Genomic DNA, 20,160 nt, shown 5'->3' with positions numbered 1-20,160 from the left:
TTTGGGCTAGGCAGTCTGCACTGTTCATAGTCTTCATTTATAACTGAACTGCCCAAGAGCTACAAGTAAGACAAGCAGGTGTGAAGTGAAAGTCATCGTACTTTCAGTATGGAAGTACAAGAGAAGCCAAGTTATGTGTTAATTGACAGGGGCAAGCAATCAGAGCACCTTGTGTGATTTGGATCCTTAACTCTTTCTCTGAGGATGCATAGGAAGCTGCTAAAAATATATATTCTGGGTCAGTTTTAAACATTTTTAGATTAACTTATTTAAAATTTTTGAGACAAGAGTTTTCACTGTGTAGCTTTGGCTGGGCTGGAATTTGCTATGTAGACCTGGCTGGCCTTGAACTCACAAGAGATCTGCTTGCTGCTGCTTCCAAAGTACTGGAACTAACGGCATGCACCACTGCACCTGGATCCAGTTTTGGAATATTTTAAATAGAAAGGAATATGGTCATTATACCTGGTATATTTGTTCATTTGAGTTGTAGCCTGATGAATGGTTTGACTTGGAAGTTAAAAGCCAGCTGCCTGTTGGTGCATATTCGTGGTTGGATTTTAGTGTTGCAAACTTTGTAAATGTACACATTGTTTATCAGAATGCAAAGGAAGAGGAAAAAGATTAGAAAGACATTTATATTATAAAAATATATATCTGTGCAGTTGAAAATAGAGTAGGAGCTACTCTGCAGGTATAAGCAGCTTTATTTTAAATGCTGTAATTTTCCATATGCTTATTGACTTCACTTATAACAATAAAACTTTAATTGAATAATAATCAAAACGAGACAGTTTCTCTGTGGCATTTCTTTTAATGGCAGATTTTCTTGACAGTTTTTTAACCAGGTTCTGATGCTTGGGAAAACATCTATCAGTGATTTGTCTGAGCATGTCTTTGATTTGATTTTGGAACTCTACAACATCGACAGCCACTTGCTGCTCTCTGTTCTACCCCAGCTTGAGTTTAAATTAAAGGTAAAAATAAGAAAAATAAAAAACAAAGAGCATTGCTTGTTGCCTTTTAACTTTTTATAACCGGTTTACTGAATACAACATGAGAAAGAATATTGTTCTTTGATGGGTTTGTTTCTGGATCTCTAGTGCTTGGTGTGATGTCTACCAGGTTATTAATCCCACTTAAAAAATGATGGGCAGGATGGCATCATCCGGGTTAGGTTAACTTTTGAGGCAATCATTTAGCTTCTATTTTCAAAGCACAGTTTGTAACAGTGTCCTTGACCTCTTGATTGGACATTAAAAGTAGCCTGGAACTCATCTGTACTATGGCATGCTTTTTCTTTCTTGACTTAAATGTGCTGTGGTGAAAATCTGAAGTTTTTTTTAGCATGTCTTTATTGCCCTGACATTAAAAGATACTATAAATTGCATTTCATTTGAAGAATTGGGGAGTATGATTTCTCTCCCAACTCATTACAAGACTAAATACAGCTTATTATAATTACTAGTTTTTGATGGATCCTAGTATATAACCCAGACTTCATGTAGCATTTCCTTATTTCTAAAAATTTTTGATCTATTAATTTCAAAACCAAATAAAACAAGCAGTTTATATTGGTATTATGTGGACACTAAATAACCAATAACTCATTCTTGTTTTAGTCTATTTTTTTTGATATATTTAAATGAGCCCTTTGATTATGTGGTCTTCCTATTCCCTTTTAAATATTGTTAGTAATTTTGGTGAGGCAAGAGAACCAATGTTTCTAATTACTTGTTAATCTGGTTTTCTCTATAAAATCCTAATTGCATTTTCCTATTCTCTGTGAGGAATAAAAAATAAGTAAACTATCATCCCTGCTTTCAGCCAACTTAACATGCAGTGTGGGAAGAAGAGGGGAATAGTGAGCTCTGTTAGAGACTAGATGCTGTAAGACTCAGAAAAGACGCAGACAGCCTCAAAAAAGGCACCATGAGGAAGCACACAGGAGTCAGAAGGGGCTGGGTACATTTGGTCTACAGAGTGTCAGTCATTCATGGCGCTATTTACAGCCTTCCATTTGTGGAGGAGCAAATGAACAAGTAGCCAGAAGAGATAGGTTATACCCTTGGGGGAGGGGAGGAGCTCTTGGATGCTAGCCTGGGGCACTGTCTTAAAATTTGAATTTGGTGCTATTTGTATGGCCCGTTCTCTCTGTGGAAGTTTAGCCTTTGAGTTGGTCATTTTAACCATTGTTGATTTAATCAACAATAAAACTGGGTTTCATCTTGAGGGTGCCTGTCATAAGGTGATTCAAGCAGAAGTGTGTTTGCTGCATGCTCAACTCCATCACACTGTTGAATTTCTTTAGGAATCTGATGTTGTACAGTGTCTGTTCTTAACCACATCTTTTGAAGAATCCTTAGTAGGTTTTACATTTACTCTGAATAGGAAGTAATCTTAATTGTTGTAGAGGATTTTAGTATTTAGTGGGAATCTTGAGACACATTTTCACATCACAGTACTGCTTTAATGTAACTTGAGATAATTAAAGCTTTTATTATAACATTCCATTTTGTGAAAAAATTTCTGAGCATCATTACACACTTTATCATCCGGAGTCATAGAATTTTTTTGTTTGTTTGTTTTTTGTAAATTAGGGAATCTGAAAAATCCTAGGTATAGGTCATGTTTTGAGTGTTCACTTTGAAGTTTAAAGAAATTGTGCTTTGTTTTAGAGCAATGATAATGAAGAACGCCTCCAGGTTGTTAAACTACTGGCAAAAATGTTTGGGGCAAAGGATTCAGAGCTGGCTTCGCAAAATAAACCACTTTGGCAGTGCTACTTGGGCAGGTACATGATTTGATATTTTTATTTGTAATAAATACGTGTTTATATCTATTTCTATTTTTTTTAATGATGCACATTTAAACTATGTTCTCAAAAATTATAATAAAAGGTTTTCACATTGGGAATATGGCTCATTTGATAGAGTGCTTAACTGGTGTGCCCAAGGCCCTACATAGGTAGGCGTCCCCAGCACCTCTTTTCATTTTATTTTGTCTTTGGTGATTTTTTTTTTTGAAAGATGGTATATTTTAAAGCCTATCTCATAGTTTTTTTGTTATAATCATAAAATAGAAGTAGTAATTCTAACTAAAAGTACGACTTGAAGTGATACAGTCCCTACCCCCAAAAGCTATATTTAACTATATTGTTTGGCTGTATTGGATGGGTAAGGATGCTAATGAAATTAACAAATGACTTAGCTGAATGTGGTGATGTTCATCTTTCTAGCACTCCCAAGCAGAGGCAGACAGACCAGGTTTTAGACCAGCCTGGTGCACCCAGCCTCCCTTCTTCCTATGTAGACCAGAGTCTTTGATTCTCCTGCATTAGCTTATCCAGTGTTCAGGCTCCATCCTATAAGTATGTATTCCATCAAATACTGCTTTGGGGGGGGCTTTTTTTTTTTATTTTATTTTTGCTTTTCGAAAGAGAGTTTCACTATGTAGCTCTGCCTATCTAGGAACTTGCTTTGTAGACCAGGCTGACCTCAGACGCAAAGACATTCACTTGTATCTGCCTCCCGAGTGCTGGGATTAAAGGTATGCACAACCATCACCCAGCAGTTTCTGTATTTTTAAAGGATGATGGCTTTGGTTCTTTATATGCTTATAGTAGTCCATGAAACTCCTGAAATAGTTTGAGGAGTGTGTTTGTATTTGTCAATTTTTTTTTTTTTTTTTTTGGGTGGGAGAAGCTCATTACTTTTCCTAAAGAGATCTTTGACCATAAAAGTACTAAAGCACTGTAGATACTGTAACTGAAACTACTTTGACCCTGTTAAGGGAAGATTTTGTTCCTTCAAACCATGCTCAGAACAGATAAAGCAGTCAAGTCACTAACAAACAATAGGATTGAAGACTTTGATTCCATTTTCTTTGTGTTTCAGTATTGGCATTGCTTTTACTGTTTTTCTTTTTCTTTTTGATGACTGTCAGTAGTTTTACTAAATCTCATCTTTTGAAGTAAATGTTCTTCAACCCCCTCTCTCTTTCTCTGCCTTTTTACTTATTTGTTGGTTTCTAAATTCCCAGTCTGAGCTCTTAGCTTTGATTTTGTTCAGTGACAATATTAAGTGAGGAATTTAGATTAATAAAGGTAGATTCACCTGCCTCTGCCTCCTGTGTACTGGGATAAAGGGCATACGCCACTACATGGCCATTTTAAAATACACACACATACACACACACATTCTCTCTCTCTCTCTGTCTCTCTGTCTCCTCTCTCTCTCTACCTGGCCATTTTAACACACACACACACACACACACACACACACACACGTACGTGTGTACACTTAATATATATATTCAATATACAGTTAGTTATGTGTGGCTGAGTGAAAGAGATATATCTAAGATGCTTCCATAGGAAATTCCTTATGCAAAAAAATGTACTATCTGTACTTAGGAATTAGATTAGGAATTATATTAGCCTGGCTAATGGCCAGGTAGTGGTGTATGCCTTTTATCCCAGCACACAGGAGGCAGAGGCAGGTGAATCTACCTTTTATTAATGTTAACATGTTTGTCTGGAAAATAGTCCACAGTAGCTGTTGCTTTTAATTTAATGACATAAAAACTCTCACAGAATTAAATATCGCTAATTTTAGTCTGGAAATGGAGGTCAGTGGTAGAACACTAACCTAGCATGTATAAGGACCAGGGTTTGATTTTCACCACCACGAAAAGGAAGAAACCAAAAGCCCTCTAAAGCTGGTGTGGTGATGCACACCTTTAATCCCTGCATTAGGGAGGCAGGCAGATCTCTGTAAGTTTGACACTAGCCTGGTCTACATAGTGAGTTCCTGGTCAGCCAGGACTATATAGTGAGACTGTATCAAACAGAGCAAAACAACAAAAACAAAAGTCTCCCATTGAGCTTGAGGAGCCAAAAAATATTTTAACAGATGTATTTATTTATAATGATTGTAAATATATGCTTGTTTGAGAAATGCTGAGTGTTGTAATGTAGGACACCTGGATTCAAACACCCCTTACAGGAGCCATAAGAGAGTGTTGTACTTTATAGAATAAACGTGTTTGCCTGATAAGAAAAGTTTAAGTAGTGTGCTGCTGTTGGTTTCGCAGACATGGTTTTCTTTTAAAAACATGCTATTTTGAGGGGTCTAGGAGTACTGAGGATTGAACCAGAGTCTTCTGTGTGCTTGGTGTTCGCACTGCTGCTGAGCTCCAGCCTCAGCTTCACCTTATGCTTCCGTGGGTTCCAGGGATTGAATTCAGGTGATCAGGTTTTCACGTGTTTTAACATGCTGAGCTAGCCCAGCCTAGATGTTGTTTCTTTTGGTGCTGAATGATAAAATTACCTGAGACTTTTGATTTTATAGAAGTGAGACTCAGACTTACTGACTGGAAACTCTTGACTTCAGTGTTACAGACACTTAACCAAAATTTAGAAGTCACTGTTACTCATTCTCTGATGAACAGCTGTGTATAGATTTTGAACGTTAGTAATTGGAGCACAGTTAGTTAGATGTTATGTGCATGCTATATGATGATATATATTAGTTTTGCTAATTCAAATCCCAATACCTAATCCAGTCATGTGTCTAATTCTTGACTACCAGTTTTTAAGGTTAGGTAGGAGTGAACGATTCCTGCTAATTGACATTAAAATCAAAAGACAAATAATGGGGGGGGGAAATCCTTCTGTATATGTTTCTCTTATTGGCTGATGAGTAAAACTGTTTGGCCAATAGGCAGGAAGATAAGTGGGGCTAGGAGAATTCTGGGAAAGGTAGGCAGAGATGTGCCGGAGAGAGAATGCCTTGGTGGTCCCGGGAGGATAGGACGTGCCAAATGTTCTCCAGTAAGATAAGGCCCTGTAGAAATACATAATTAATAGAAATGGGTTAATAATTAAGAGAGAGCTAACCAATAAGAAACCTAAGCCCAGCCAACAATTTTATAATTAATATAGCATCTGTGTGTTCATTTGGGGCTGAAGTGGTGGGACCTGGCGGGACAAGAAAAACTACTGCAACAGACAAAGATTGAGTCTAAATTGTAGGAAAGCACTGTATACCTGCCTACTCATATTAGGCTTACTGTTTATAGATAAATACATTGTAGATAGAGTATAAAGATAGTCTTCTTTTTAGTTAGAAATGAAATAATTCTGATGGTTAATTGGATAAGAACAATTTTTGGATATAGTTTATAATCATAGAATACAAACTAAAATTATAATAAGGTTTGCTGTATGTTAATTTATGGCCTATAATTAAGAAAAAAAACACTTCAAGGAAATCTCAGACATGATAGGAAATTGAAATGTTTTTCTGAAATATAAACATATATATATATATATATACACACACAAATTTATAAAACACATAACATATACAGACATACTCTTATATTTAGTGAATGTACATATTTGAAATACTTTATATATGGGAAAATACTTAACACCTATTATTATTCCAATGGAAAACACAGGCTCTTCATAATTTTACAGCCCTAACATAACCTAACTAGAGATTGTCCTAGTTTATGTATGCCTCCAGACTGTTGAAATGGTCTTGTTATGCTGGGCAGTGGTGGCATACGCCTTTAATCCCATCACCTGGGGAGGCAGAGGCAGGCGGATCTCTGTGATAGGAGTTCCAGGACAGCCTGGTCTACAGTACAAGTTCCAGGACAGGCTCCAAAGCTACACAAAGAAACCCTTTGTCAAAAAAAAAAAAAAAAAAAAAAAAAAAAGGGGGGGGGGTGCCATGTAATACTTACAATTTTCTTTAGTGTGTCTATGTACCTGCATACATGTGAGTATGTCCTAGGGTATATGCTTGTATACATTGAAGACAGATGTTTATCTTGGGTGTCATCCTTTAGAGGTTGCCATCTATTCTTGATTGTGAGCTAGAGTACATCTGCAACGCCTGAGATAATACCTCAGCACTCAGCAGTACCTGTGCTTGGGGATTGGTTTGGACTGGCTGGACAAGCACTTTGGTTTCTACTTGCTCAGTTGTGGGGTCATAAGTGTGTGTCACCAACACCCATCTTTTTATGCAGATGTTGGGAATTAAACCCCAGTCCTTTAATAAGTACTTTACTAATACCATTTATCTTCCTAGGCCCTCTTTGGGTTTTCATATATACATTTATTCATTACTAAGAGAAATAAGTACAAGTTAATATAGATCAAATTTGTCTATTGTGGTTGTTTTAGAGTTCTGTTTTGTTTTTAATCTTTTGTCAGGTTTAACGATATCCATGTACCCATACGCCTGGAATGTGTGAAATTTGCTAGCCACTGTCTCATGAACCATCCTGATTTAGCAAAGGATTTAACAGGTAATAGCACATATTTCTGGGTGCTCTTCAGTGGGAAGAAAATAAACTTTATAGGGAAACCCTTTCTTTTAGGTGGTTCTTGATCACTGCCTTCTCTCTTCAATTATCGCCATGGAAGTTTCTGAAGCTATGGTTTTTACCATGTTGTTCTTTGTGCACACTAAAAGCAGGTTTTTGTTTGTTTGTTTGTTTTTGTTTTTTTGAGACAGGGTTTCTCTGTTTTGTTTTGGAGCTGTCCCGTAACTCGCTCTGTAGACCAGGCAGGCCTGGAACTCACAGAAATCCAGCTTCCTCTGCCTCCCAAGTGCTGGGATTAAAGGCGTGTGCTACCAAAGCCCAGCTTTTGGAAGTAATTTCATGATTTAAAGTATTTTGTTTAATAACAGTCATGCACAATTTAACATTTTTGGGTTTGAATGGGTTTTGATTTTGAAAATGCCAGTGCTCTGATAATTTGAGAACAGTGAAAGTCATTGACTATAAATTAAGTTAACATAATTGAGATACCTTAAAATCTGTATAAGCATTAAGTATTTCTCTTCCAATTTTTGACACAATGAGGATATCATTTACCTGTTTAATTTTGTAAATTATAAAATAGTCCATAAAATGGAGGTTAGTATAATAGCCATGTGTATGTTCTGCACAAATATTAGCATTTACTGTGCTTATGAGCTAGAAAAGCAAAGAAAAGATAATTACTGCCAGAATCTTCGTTCACTAAGCTTTCCTTAGTGTCTCCACAGGCACAGTTATCTCTGGAGTTTAGTCTTTGTTGTTTTTGTGTTATTTGTATCGTTGCGTAGTGATGGAGTGTAGTCCTGTGAAAAGGATTTCATTGAAATCGTGCGTGACTTTGGAGTTGAACTAGTATTTCCTTTTCTTGTGTCCCATAACTTTTCTTTGCTCTACTTTTTTCTTACTCTGCTTTCTCACTGTATTCTTTTGTATGTACATTTCAGGCTGATTTTTGCTCATCAGTGTTCCTTCAAGCCTTCTATTAACTTCTGAGTTTCCTCCTTGTAAAGAAAGCCATAAATTATCCATCTGTAATATTTTAAACAGTAGCTTCCAAGTATATTGAATAACAGCCCATTTTTTGTTTGTTTCATTTTTAAGCCAGTATCATCCTTTTTTTATGGAGACATCTTACTTGGAACTGTCTGTCTTCCTACTTACATTTGGACCATTTCTTTGTAGCTGCTGTACTGTGTTGCTTCTTTCCTCTTTTGCCCTCTGCTCTCTTGGTCTCCCCACCAACTCTCTGTGTGTGATGTCTATATTTCTCTCACTTCCTGCTCACCTCCTTCCTTCTTTTCCCTCCCTCCCTGCCCCTTCTCTCTCTATCCTTGGTTACTCTTTGGGAAGGGGACTTGTAAGTCCCCTTTCTTGTGTTATGATGGATGCAGTATTTTCTGAGTCTGTTAATATTTGTTTTGGTGGGAGGGGGTTTCCTCTTTAAAAAAAAAAAACTAGCAATGACTTCTATTTTCACCGTTTGTTTCTGTGCATTAGAGCCTTTCCTCGGAAAGCTTAGTAATTCATAGCCAAGCCCTCCTGATTAAGTATGTGTACACTAAACAAAATCCATTTGAAAAAATGCTAAGTATAAGCATGGGTCTATAACTGCTAAGATTCCCTTACTGTGGTGAGTTGTTTTCCAGATTCTTAATTTAGGTACTTTTACTTCTGTTGGATCCTATGGAAGCAAGGTCTTCTCAGCCAGAATCTTAGCTTTATTCCTTCACTGACTGTATTCAGGTTTTCACTGATTATAGCATAGAAATGATAAACACTCCATTATTTCTCAGTAACATCAGCTGAATACTTTATTTATTTATATGGAAAATGATTGAGCCATGCTTAACAGTGATACACCTTTTTGTGTATATGATCAGCTTAATGAGTTAGAGGCAGCTGTATCAACTTTGTTGCCCTGATATGGAGCAGAATTTCACTTTTCATTTGTACTTGACATTTAGTTTGTGAAAGAAGGACCAGCCCCACCTCTTCCTCCTTCCTTCCCTTGCTTTTATAATTATCTTGAAATATTGAACATTTTACTTAGGGTTTGTTTTTATTGTATTGACTTATAAAGGCCTTTCCAGTCTTCTAAAGCAATATGATAATTAATCAAGTTTCCATTTTAATCAGAAACTCTTACCTTTCAGAGTATCTTAAAGTGAGATCACATGACCCTGAGGAAGCTATTAGACATGATGTTATTGTGTCTATAGTAACAGCTGCTAAAAAGGATATTCTTCTTGTCAATGATCACTTACTTAATTTTGTGAGAGAGCGAACACTTGACAAACGGGTAAGTAGGACAGTAGATAAATCTTGGAGGGTTTTGTCTTGTGCTTGCTCTATTTCATTTTATTTTTGAGATAGTGTCTTTATGTAGTCCAGGATATCCTGGAACACTCTATGTAGACTAGGCTGGCCTTGAACTCACAGAGATATGCCTGCCTGTCTCATGAATACTAGTATTAAAGCTATGTAACAACATATTCAGTAGAGTTTTATTTTTAATACTTGAAGTTTAATAGTATTACACTTGAAAATACCCTTTCTTTCCTAAATAAATTATAAATGGAAAAGATCTGAGATCCGGCTAAAGTAGGGCGTGTAAAATGAAGACTTGTGTACTGATGCTCAGCTAGCTTTCTTTTCTCCTTCAGTCAGGTCATAGTCCGTGGGATGGTTCTGCCCACACTGAGTGAGTCATTCTTTCTCAGTTAAACTTGCCTGGAAACACTCTTAACAAACGTGCCAGTTTGTTTCCTTGACGATTAATGAATTTTTGTAATTGAAGCTTTTGGCTTTTTGTTTTGTTATGTTTTTTTTCAAGACAGGATTTCACTGTAGCTCTGACTGTCTTGGAACTCACTATGTAGACCAGGCTAGCCTTGACTTCACAAAGATCTTTCTGCCTCTGCCTTTCAAGTGCTGGTATTAAAGGTGTATGTCACTGTGCCCACTGGTAATAGAAGCGTTCTTACCTTATAAAGAGAACTTTTATATGTTTTTATTTTAAGTGGAGAGTACGCAAAGAAGCCATGATGGGACTTGCCCAGATTTATAAGAAATATGCTTTACAGTCAGCAGCTGGCAAAGATGCTGCAAAACAGATATCTTGGGTCAAGGACAAGCTGCTCCATATATACTATCAGAACAGCATCGATGACCGGTAAGTCAGGGTCTACATGCAGCTGCACATTTCAGTTACTTGGTGAGTTTTGGGTGTTATATAGTTTCTTTGTGTTTTCTTTATGACTTTAAACACCCTCCTGTTTCTAGTCCAGGGCAAATAGGATGCATCGTTTTCTTACCAGCGAAGCCACAGATGAAGCAGTGATGTCCATGGGACATGTAGAGCTTTTTCATTTGTTTCTGTACCCTAACTTTTTACAGGGTAATATCTAAAAGTAGGAACATAGCTGTTGTAATTTAAAGTTTTGTTTTATAGAAAGATGCAGTAAAAGGATTTTTTTTTTTTTTTTTTTTTTTTTTTTTTTTTTAAGAAAATGTAGCCCTGGCTGTTCTGGAACTTGCTGTGTAGACCAGGCTGGCCTCATACTCAGAGATTTCCTGCCTCTGCTTCCTGAGTGCTGGAATTAAAGATGTTCATCACCACCTCCCAGCTGTTTGTTAAATTTTTAAACACAGTTCAAGGGAAAATCATTTGGAAGTTTGAAGTTAAAAAAATTCCTACTCAAAACTGGGTGGTGGTGGCATACACCTTTAGGCACAGCACTTGGAAGGCAGAAACAGGGGGACCTCTCTTCCCACTTGAGACTAAAAGTAGTTTATAAATTTCTAAAAAAGATGTTATCTCCCTAAAAGTAGATGGCTATTATACGCATAAGAGCCAGTCAGCCCTTAGTAGATCTGTAAGCTCTGTTTAGAATTTGAGTTGACAAACTGTTAGTGTATCCAAAGGTGTATGCCTGTAGCAAGCCACTTGGAAAAGTAGCCATAGAGCAGTGTTTCTCCGCCTCCCTAATGCTTTGACCCTTTGATACAATTCCTCATGCTACTGTGACTCCTCAGCCTTAAAATTATTTTGTTGCTACTTCATAATTGTAATTTTAGTACTGTTATGGGTTGTAATATAAATATCTGTATTTGCTGATGGTCTTAGGCGACCTCTGTGAAAGACTCATTTGACCCACAAAGGGTCATGACCCACAGATTGAGAACCATTGCCATAGACTGTTAAAAATTTATGATGTTTTTTAGGGAGTGCTTTTTGTTAAATCAGTTTTTTCACTTGGGTATGTGGCACCAGTGCACAGATCCCTGTTATGATTTGATAAGTCATTTCTGTGCCCCATCCCTGGGAGTCTGGATGCAGTGGCAATGAGTGTTGCCCTGGTATTCTACAAGAGCCAGGGGCAGGCCTGCAGCAACTTCTGGCCTTTCTCTTTGTACTTATAATTTAGCCATGTCTTGTTTTACATTGATCTCTTTTCATAGTGATGAAAAGTCAAAGGAATCTTACAAAGTTCTTTGTAGCTTTAACTTGTAAAAAAAAATGATACTTGGATCTTTAGAGGGGCTTGGTGTAGTTTCCTGAACCTTAATGAATAGATATGGACATTTAGTCCTTGATACACAGTTTCCAAGGTGTAGGATAGTTGAAGACATACAGAGCTAAGTCCATGCCTTGGACCCTCTTAGGCAGAAAGAACACTCTTCTCCGTTCTGGAAAGAAGGGACTTGCTTCATCTGTGAGTTTACAGTTCTTTTAGTACACTTAAAGAGGCTTTCCTTTTACAGGTTACTTGTTGAACGGATCTTTGCTCAGTACATGGTCCCTCACAACTTGGAAACCACGGAACGGATGAAGTGCTTGTATTACTTGTATGCTACACTGGACTTGAATGCTGTGAAGTACGTCTCCAGTGTCTTGCTGTTCTTTCTTTTTTGTAGTATGTGGGTTGGGCATGGGACTGGGGAATAAACCTTAAATATTTAATGTAAACTTTATCATGTAAGCATTGTTTAAAGGTTCAAGCCACAATAAATTACTGGGCTATTTCTTCTTCTTTTTAGAAAGTTCTGTCGCCAACACTTGATTAAGCAGATGCAAAAACAGTTAAAGCTGGCTATAGCTATTTGGCATGAATCATTAAGGATTTGATTTTTCTTTCTCTCTAGATTTTCATGTTGATGGCATTTCAAGAAAGGTGATATACCTATTCCCCCTACCCCCCAGGTGTTAAAAAGGTCCACATTATGAAAATACTATCTTCCTACTCTTAACACGGTACTAATTTAAATTATTCTGTAGTGCAGTAGAGTACAAATTTCTATGCTGTTTGTCCTCAACATAGTGTTGTAGGTTAGCATTAGGGCAAGTCTCATAAATACATTTTTATTCCCATGTTTTATTCAGAAAGTACCTTTGGATGTGTGGGAAGGGAATTGGCATTTTATGTATGGTAAAGACACTGCTAATCTAACTGAATCATCTTATGTCCTAGAGATTTAGACTCATGATATTCTAGTAAACACAATTAGAGCTATTGAGGAGTAAGCACTCTGAAATTAAAATTTTTAATGGACTTTTGTCTTCATTTCTATAGTTACATGCACTATTGTTACTTTATATGGAGTTGTAGTTTCTTGTTGCGTGCTATGTTTGGAGCACCGGAATGTGTACCTTCTCTCTGCTTTACACTGCAACTGAGAAGTAGCAGCAGAAGTTTATGTTTTATATAAGATAAATGCAGCCATACAGAGCTTAATTTGACAGTCAGGAAGCCAGGATTTGATAGCCAGGATCTGAAGTCAGTGCTCTTTGGTTACTGCACTTAAATCTTAACTACAAGTAGCAACACATTTTATTTTACTCTGTTTGAAATTGTTCTCAATTTGGAATACATTCTCAAATTGTTGGTTTATGTTATTTTAGTTGCTCATCCTTTTCCTTTGGTGCAATTGATGGACTTTTAGAGTATATGAAGTATGATTGGTATGTGTCTTCTTAGAGCACATGTTAATTACAAATCCCAGTAACTCTGGCCTTGACCAATTATCACTTAAGAGTAAATTAATAAAGATCCTTTTAAGTAAGAATCTAGAAGTAGCACTCAGATCCTATGTGAAAGAACTGGAATATGAGTCTGTCTATATATTTATTTTGAGAAAGGAAGGCAGGGATAGATGGAAGGTATTGTCTTCAAGAAGCAACAAAAGTTTCAAATATTTTTGTAAATCTAAATGTGGCTTTAGAAGGAGAAAGTAGGGAACATGTGGGCTGGGACTTAACCAAAACATTCACTGCAATTGTGCATTCTTGCATGTGTCCTGGAACTCTCTTCTACACAGCAGTAAGGTCCTCAGGACCTTTCTTAACTGCCCACTGTTGTGACTGGTTGATGCCATGCCTTTATGGAGGGAAATTAATATCGTCAGATAACACATAAGGAAATAGGCAAGAATAAACATTTAAGTATTCAAGTGGTTTTTTTTTTTATCATATAAACACAAGGACAAATGTCAGCTAATTGATAATTTGTCAGGTGATACATAAAAAAGTTGTTAATCATCCCTACCAAAACAAACAAACAAACAAAAAACCCTCAGAACATGTAGCTTCTCAATTGAGGGAGGGAATGAAAGTCAGTTGGTAGAAAGTTAATGCCAGAAATAGAAATGAAAAGAAGAAAATGCCTTTACGTAAGAAGACCTTATAAATAGCAGCGATAACACTTAACAGAAACTGCTTTTTACTTAAATTTAAGTGTATTTCATTGAATTTAAAAGTAAAGCACTCATTTTTAAAAGCTGTGTTGGGCGTTGGTGGCCCACGCCTTTAATCCTAGCACTTGGGAGGCAGAAGCAGATGGATCTCTGAGTTTGAGGCCAGCCTGGTCTACAGAGTGAGGTTCAGGACTGTTGCACAAGAGAAACCCAGTCCTGAAAAACTAAAAATAGATAAATAAATAAATAAAATAAAAAAGAGGTGCTGTGAAATAATGTCACTAAAAAGCTGAAAAAAAAACTATTTGAACTATTATGTTAGGGTTTTAACTTTACAAAAATGGTTCATGAATGATATTTAACTGTTCAAGGTGAAGTATTTAAGGTAGGTATTATTTAAAAGTGACTTTTATTGTCATTGGTGTTGTGATCATCTACATTACCTTAATTTTTAGAACTTAATTTATACTTATTTTGTTTGCCTCCAAAGCCTCATCATTTTCTTGTGTGTGATAATAGCAAAGACCACATACATGTGGGTGATGAAACCTGGTGATAGCTAACATTGAGTGTACTACCCAACTATTTTATCCTTTCTTCCTCAGAGATGCACTGCAGTCTTTTTTTGCCTGTTAAAAACAGCGTTAGAGTACTCACATGCATGCCTGTTTCCTTACATCACTTACCTTTGCACACTATGCAAGTAAGTTTAACAGGTGTATATACTCTTCAGCTTTTCACTCTTTTTGTTTTGTTTTGAAGCAAGGTCTTACTTTGTAGCTCTGGCTGTCCTGGAACTCACAGAGATCTGCCTGCCTCATCCTTCCGAGTGCTGGGATTAATTGTCACCCCCATTGCCTTCTGTTATCCCACTTCGACTCAATAAACTCCTTCCCATTAAGACAATAGTAAATTCGGGCAAATTGTTTTACTATTTAATATTTCAATTAAAATCCTTAAGAAAATTTTCTTAAATATATTATAATACAAATTCATAGTCAATGGGTTTTTTTTTAAATGTCAGCTATGGTCATAGTTTATAATAGTTTTAGAATTTCTTAGTATTTCATATGTCAGTGGTAAATATACTAGATTACATAATTTCATCTGTTTGAATTCAAGATAAGTTTTAACATGTGACCTTTTAGAAGTTGTAAATCATGATTTTTCCAGGATACAGAAAATGTCTTTGGAGTTTAGAAGTAATTTCTCAGATTGTTTTCTTGAAAGTTTTTGTTTTATTTATGCAATACATGCTTTGTTTTAGATTTTTCACAGTTACCTGTTAAGTGAATTTACATTACTTAATAATGCAATGAAACTGTGGAACTTTCACACTCAAAAATAATAAAATGTTACTACTTAAAATTTAAGATGTCCAAAGATGAAGATGTTCCACTACTCTTACTGTTAGCAAGTACCCAAGTTGAAAGTAGGTTTTATTCTTTAAAAAAAGGGCTGGAGGCATTTCAAACCCTGATAAAGAGGACAATGGGAACTGAGCAGCGCATTGTCTTTTCTGTGCAAGGGAAAGCTTGCGAGTGCAATTCTGCATTTTGTCACTGCTGTCAGTGCTTCACACATGTTGTGTGAAGGCATTGGAGGCCTAGGGCAATGGGATAAACCACGGGCTTAGGTGTCTGTCCTTCCAGTTATGCCTGATGGCTTCTCAGTTGTGAGGTTCCCAGGAGCCATGGGAAAAGCCTGATGCTAGCAGTGGTGAAATGGGAGGTACTAGGATCCCTGCAGTTTCTGGCCAGCTAGCCTAGATCACTTGGGAGACACAGGCCAGTGAGAGACCCTGTCTCAAGCAGAAGACAGAAGGTACCTGAGGAATGACCCTTGAGGTTGTCTTCTGACCTCCACATACATTGGCAACCTGCACACATGAACATGCATATTATATATTTGTGTATGTAAATGTCCACAACATAAATGGCTGAACAATACTTTTAAATAGAATTTCCTTAGAAATATGTGGTACTGAAACTCTTTACAGTGTAGTTACTGGAAAGACATTCAGAACAATAGGTAATTTCAAGTTTATATATGATGAGATAATTATGTCACAAACATAGACCCATTTTCTCACAGGTCTCACTCTCCTGCTTCCCTTAGATTCCATCCTCCGTCACCTATTACAAGACAGTGCTCTTGTCAATTCTTCCTTTATTTCTGAGGGTTATAGTCTTGTCAGTCCTACTTCTTAACTTACAGATATGCTCTCCTTTATGTCTTTATACAAAGCCAAATGCAGCATCACAAGTTCCTGCCTAATAACCTTGCTACTACTATACATTTGAGTCTTTGCCTCTGGGTTGCTGGTTATTTAGTCTGTGAATTTTACCTCATTTCTCTTGTCTTGGTTTTTTTTTTTTTTTAATCTCCCTACCCCTATTTTATTAAAATTAAATAGTTGGAATATTCTGAAAGGACTTTCATCCTGTTTTTTTTTTTTTTTTTTTGGTATTTTACAGAGCATTAAACGAAATGTGGAAATGTCAAAATTTACTCCGTCATCAAGTGAAGGATTTGCTTGATTTAATTAAACAACCCAAAGTAAGTTCAGTTTTAGAAAGTTTGTATAATCTTTAACTGTAGCTTTGTAAGTTTATTTGGAATGAATATCCTAGTGATTTTTATTATGTGATGTATTCTCTGTGTGTCTATAGGCTTGAGAACAGTCTCGGGTTGTTTTTTTTTTTTCAGTGCTGTCTATGTTTCTGTTTTTTGTGAGTTTTGTTTTGTTTTGAGACAGGGACCTTGATTGATTCTGAAATTGCCAAGTAACTTGGGCTGGATGGATAGCAGTAGTCTGGATTTTAGGAGACATTGAAGCTGTAATAGGTTCCAGGGAATACTTAGGCGCTTAGATCAGGTGTAGAGTGATTCATTTGCAAACAAGCCTGCCGGCTTTTGAGATTTTTCACTCTGGAGCTGCTCTTTCTTGCCTGTTGATAGAAACTTAGCCAGAGGCCAGTGGAGCTATGTGAGTTTGAGGTCAACCTGGTCTACATGGCTTCTGTACTTTTCACTACATCTATTTATCTAGGATTTAAAAATAACTAAAGAAAGATACGGTCATGGGGAACTAGTGTGGGTTTGGAGAGTTGTTGAAGATGCCGTGAATTCTTCTTAGGGAATTTTAATTGTGCATTTTTTGTGTGTTATTTACAGACAGATGCCAGTGTGAAGGCCATATTTTCTAAAGTGATGGTTATTACAAGTAAGTTGTTTTAAATCTTTATATAGTTTAAAAGTTAATTGAAGATTTTATGTAATTTAAATTATGTTAGATTGTAGTAATCTAAGAAATTATTAAAGTGTTTTTGCTTGATATACACCAGACATTTTAGTTTTTCTTTTTCTCTCTCATTTTCATTTATTCTGTGTGCTGTTCAGAATTTTAAATTCTCTTAAGTGTCTTACATGAGGAAGCTTATTTTTGAGAATTGCCATTACATGACATTGTTAACCTGGAGCCTGTGCATTGGTTCCTCCTCCGCTGTCAGTGTCTGGCACTAGTTGCTTTCCTCTTACCTTAGTGGCCACTGTAGCTTGCTGACAAGATAACCCGGAACACCTGGTAGTGAGCGAGTGTACCACACTTCACTTGAAGATAATGAAGAGGCCGTGGGCTGAGCTAAATACTGCAGCTGCATTGGCACGAATACCAGACACTAAGGAGAGCAGTGACTTAGTGACTGTGTCTTGGTTGCTCACTTACACTCTATTTTGAAGATAGCATTTAGAACTATGGTGCCACTGAGAGGGGCAGCCTCAGCCAGTCCTTTCTTGGAACTTACCAGCTTTCGGGTTTGTCCTTTGCGGCTGGCTGTCTGTGCTGTTCTCTGGATGGCTTCATTCTCTGTTGTCTTTCCAATGTTTTTTCAATTCCTATTCAAAAAAAAAAAAAAAAAAAACCCTACAGTCTGTTCTAGTTCCTGTTTCCAGGAATGCTAGTGTCCTGCAGGTGTTAATAGTGCGAGGTAGGGAGCAAAGGGTTCCCTGTGCACTTATAAAATGCTCTTTTCTCGTTCTCTGTCACTATTCTTTATTTCCCTAAAGAATAGCCTTTAATACAATGCCTATCTGTGATAAAGGGGCTCTTAAATGACATTTTCTAAAATTATTTAATAGCACTATTAAATCCTCAGTACTTTTAAATTCCGGTGAATTACAAATCTTTGGAATATAATTTATAAAGTTCTACACTAGAACTTTTAAAAGCTTGTCCCCAAATGCTCGTATTCTTACACTTTATACTGTTTTAAAATGATTATACAGATATTTGTCTTTTATTGGTCATCCTGTTTATTTATTTTTGAGATAGTGTCTTACCATATAGCCCTGGCTGGCCTGAAGTCACATTGAAAACCAGACTCAGAACTCAGAAATTCACCTGCCTCTGCCTTCCAAGTGCTGGGATTAAAGGTTTATGCCATCAAGCCAGGCCTCCCTTTATTTATGCTAGCTTTTTTCTTGTATATAGAGATAATAGAAGGTCATATAGCAAGTGTTTAGTACAGTTTGGTATTCTTTTTTTGGGGGGGTGGGTGGGTGGTTCAAGACAGGGTTTCTCTGTATTGCTTTAGAGCCTGTCCTTGAACTAGCTCTGTAGACCAGGCTGGCCTGGAACTCACAGAGATCCGTCTGACTCTGCCTCCCCAGTGCTGGGATTAAAGACTTGTGCCACCAACGCCTGGCTCAGTTTGGTATTTTTACCACCGTCAGTGATTAGCCATTTATGTTATCACTTAAGGATTTTCAGAATTATTTGTTAATTTGAAGAATAAATTTACTGTCATTTAAGATATTTCTAATTTCTTTTTATTAGTTATCCTAGTCTAGTTTTTTTTCTAAGCAGCTAAATATCGAGGAAAAACAAAACCCGTTGAGGCCAGCACTTAGCTGTAGGATCTGCGAGGCACATGTGCGGAGGTTTCTCCAGAGAGTGGCTCTTTCTCACCAGTAGGACTTAACCCAGCAGTGTGTCTGTCACCACCACATGCTCCATATCTGTATGGAGAATCGGGGAGTGTTTTAATAGTGCACAGGTAGACACACAACATACTGAGCTGTCTGTCCCTCCTGGGGACTTCTGCAGGACAGTGTAAGCAGCACTTTAAGGAATATATGTTTCTACTTAGGCTGACATTTGATATCTTCATATGCTGTAAGGGACTCTTCAGAAGGAGCTCATCTTCACCTGCAGATGTACCTTTGCTCAGATGCTGTTTCATATTTTCTCCAAAACAGATTTCTCTCCCAGATTTTGTGTATAGATGATACTTCACAAATTGTAAAACTAAGGGCAGTTTGTAGATAAATATTAGATTTACAAAATAGAAAGTACATTTTAAAAAGAAATAGTTGGAGAAATTATGAAACTTTATTTTATTTTAAGGAAATTTGCCAGATCCTGGTAAGGCACAGGATTTCATGAAGAAATTTACACAAGTGTTGGAAGATGATGAGAAAATACGGAAACAGCTGGAAATCCTTGTTAGCCCCACATGCTCCTGCAAGCAGGCTGAAGGCTGTGTGGTAAGGGGGTAACAGGGATAGCCTGTGTGGGAACACAGACCAAAGTCTCTTAGTATATCTGCCTCATTTTACAAGTGAAATTTATGTTTATTTCAGTTTAGAAAATGTTAAGTAACAACTCAGGTCAGTTATAGTCCTTCTGCAGAGAGAGTTGTCATTAATACTTTGATATGTATCCTTTCAAAATGAAATCATGTTATATATGGATTTTACACATTTCATTTTTTAGTAGGATTTTCTTTTTGGAGGGGACAGTTTGGCTTTTTTCCTTTCCTTTCTTTGAGATAGGATTTCTCTTTGTCACAGCCTTGGCTATCCTGGAACTTGATATGTAGACCAGTGTGGCCTCAAACAGAGATCTGCCTGCTTCTGCCTCCCAAGTGCTGGGGTTAAAGGTGTACAACACCACTGTTCATCATTTCTTATAGTATTAATCATAGCTCATAGCATGCCATTCATATGTGCACTATAACTTACTGAATACTATCATTCAGGGGGCTTTTTACCCTTCCTTTCTCTCTTCTTCCTTTTGGTGTGGGGTCTTGCTGCTCAGACGAGGCTGGAGCATACACTCCT

General features: G+C 37.0%; 1 protein-coding gene across 3 annotated transcripts in view; it reads left to right on the top strand.

Moving 5' to 3' along the window:
- Pds5b (PDS5 cohesin associated factor B) overlaps positions 1-20,160 on the top strand; it is a 128,998-nt gene that overhangs the window by 59,785 nt on the left and 49,053 nt on the right. For all 3 annotated transcript variants that reach the window (XM_051205143.1, XM_051205145.1, XM_051205144.1), the window contains exons 8-16: positions 837-977; positions 2,679-2,794; positions 7,232-7,326; positions 9,498-9,643; positions 10,365-10,516; positions 12,109-12,222; positions 16,515-16,596; positions 17,215-17,263; positions 19,445-19,584. In XM_051205143.1, coding sequence (XP_051061100.1) covers positions 837-977; positions 2,679-2,794; positions 7,232-7,326; positions 9,498-9,643; positions 10,365-10,516; positions 12,109-12,222; positions 16,515-16,596; positions 17,215-17,263; positions 19,445-19,584 — 1,035 coding nt within the window. The remainder of the gene's footprint in view (positions 1-836; positions 978-2,678; positions 2,795-7,231; positions 7,327-9,497; positions 9,644-10,364; positions 10,517-12,108; positions 12,223-16,514; positions 16,597-17,214; positions 17,264-19,444; positions 19,585-20,160) is intronic.

This window comes from Phodopus roborovskii, unplaced genomic scaffold (assembly GCF_943737965.1).
Source record: "Phodopus roborovskii unplaced genomic scaffold, PHOROB, whole genome shotgun sequence".
Lineage (NCBI taxonomy): Eukaryota > Metazoa > Chordata > Mammalia > Rodentia > Cricetidae > Phodopus > Phodopus roborovskii.
The sequence above is the reverse complement of the archived record's forward strand: the minus strand, read 5'-3'. Positions and strand labels throughout refer to the sequence as shown.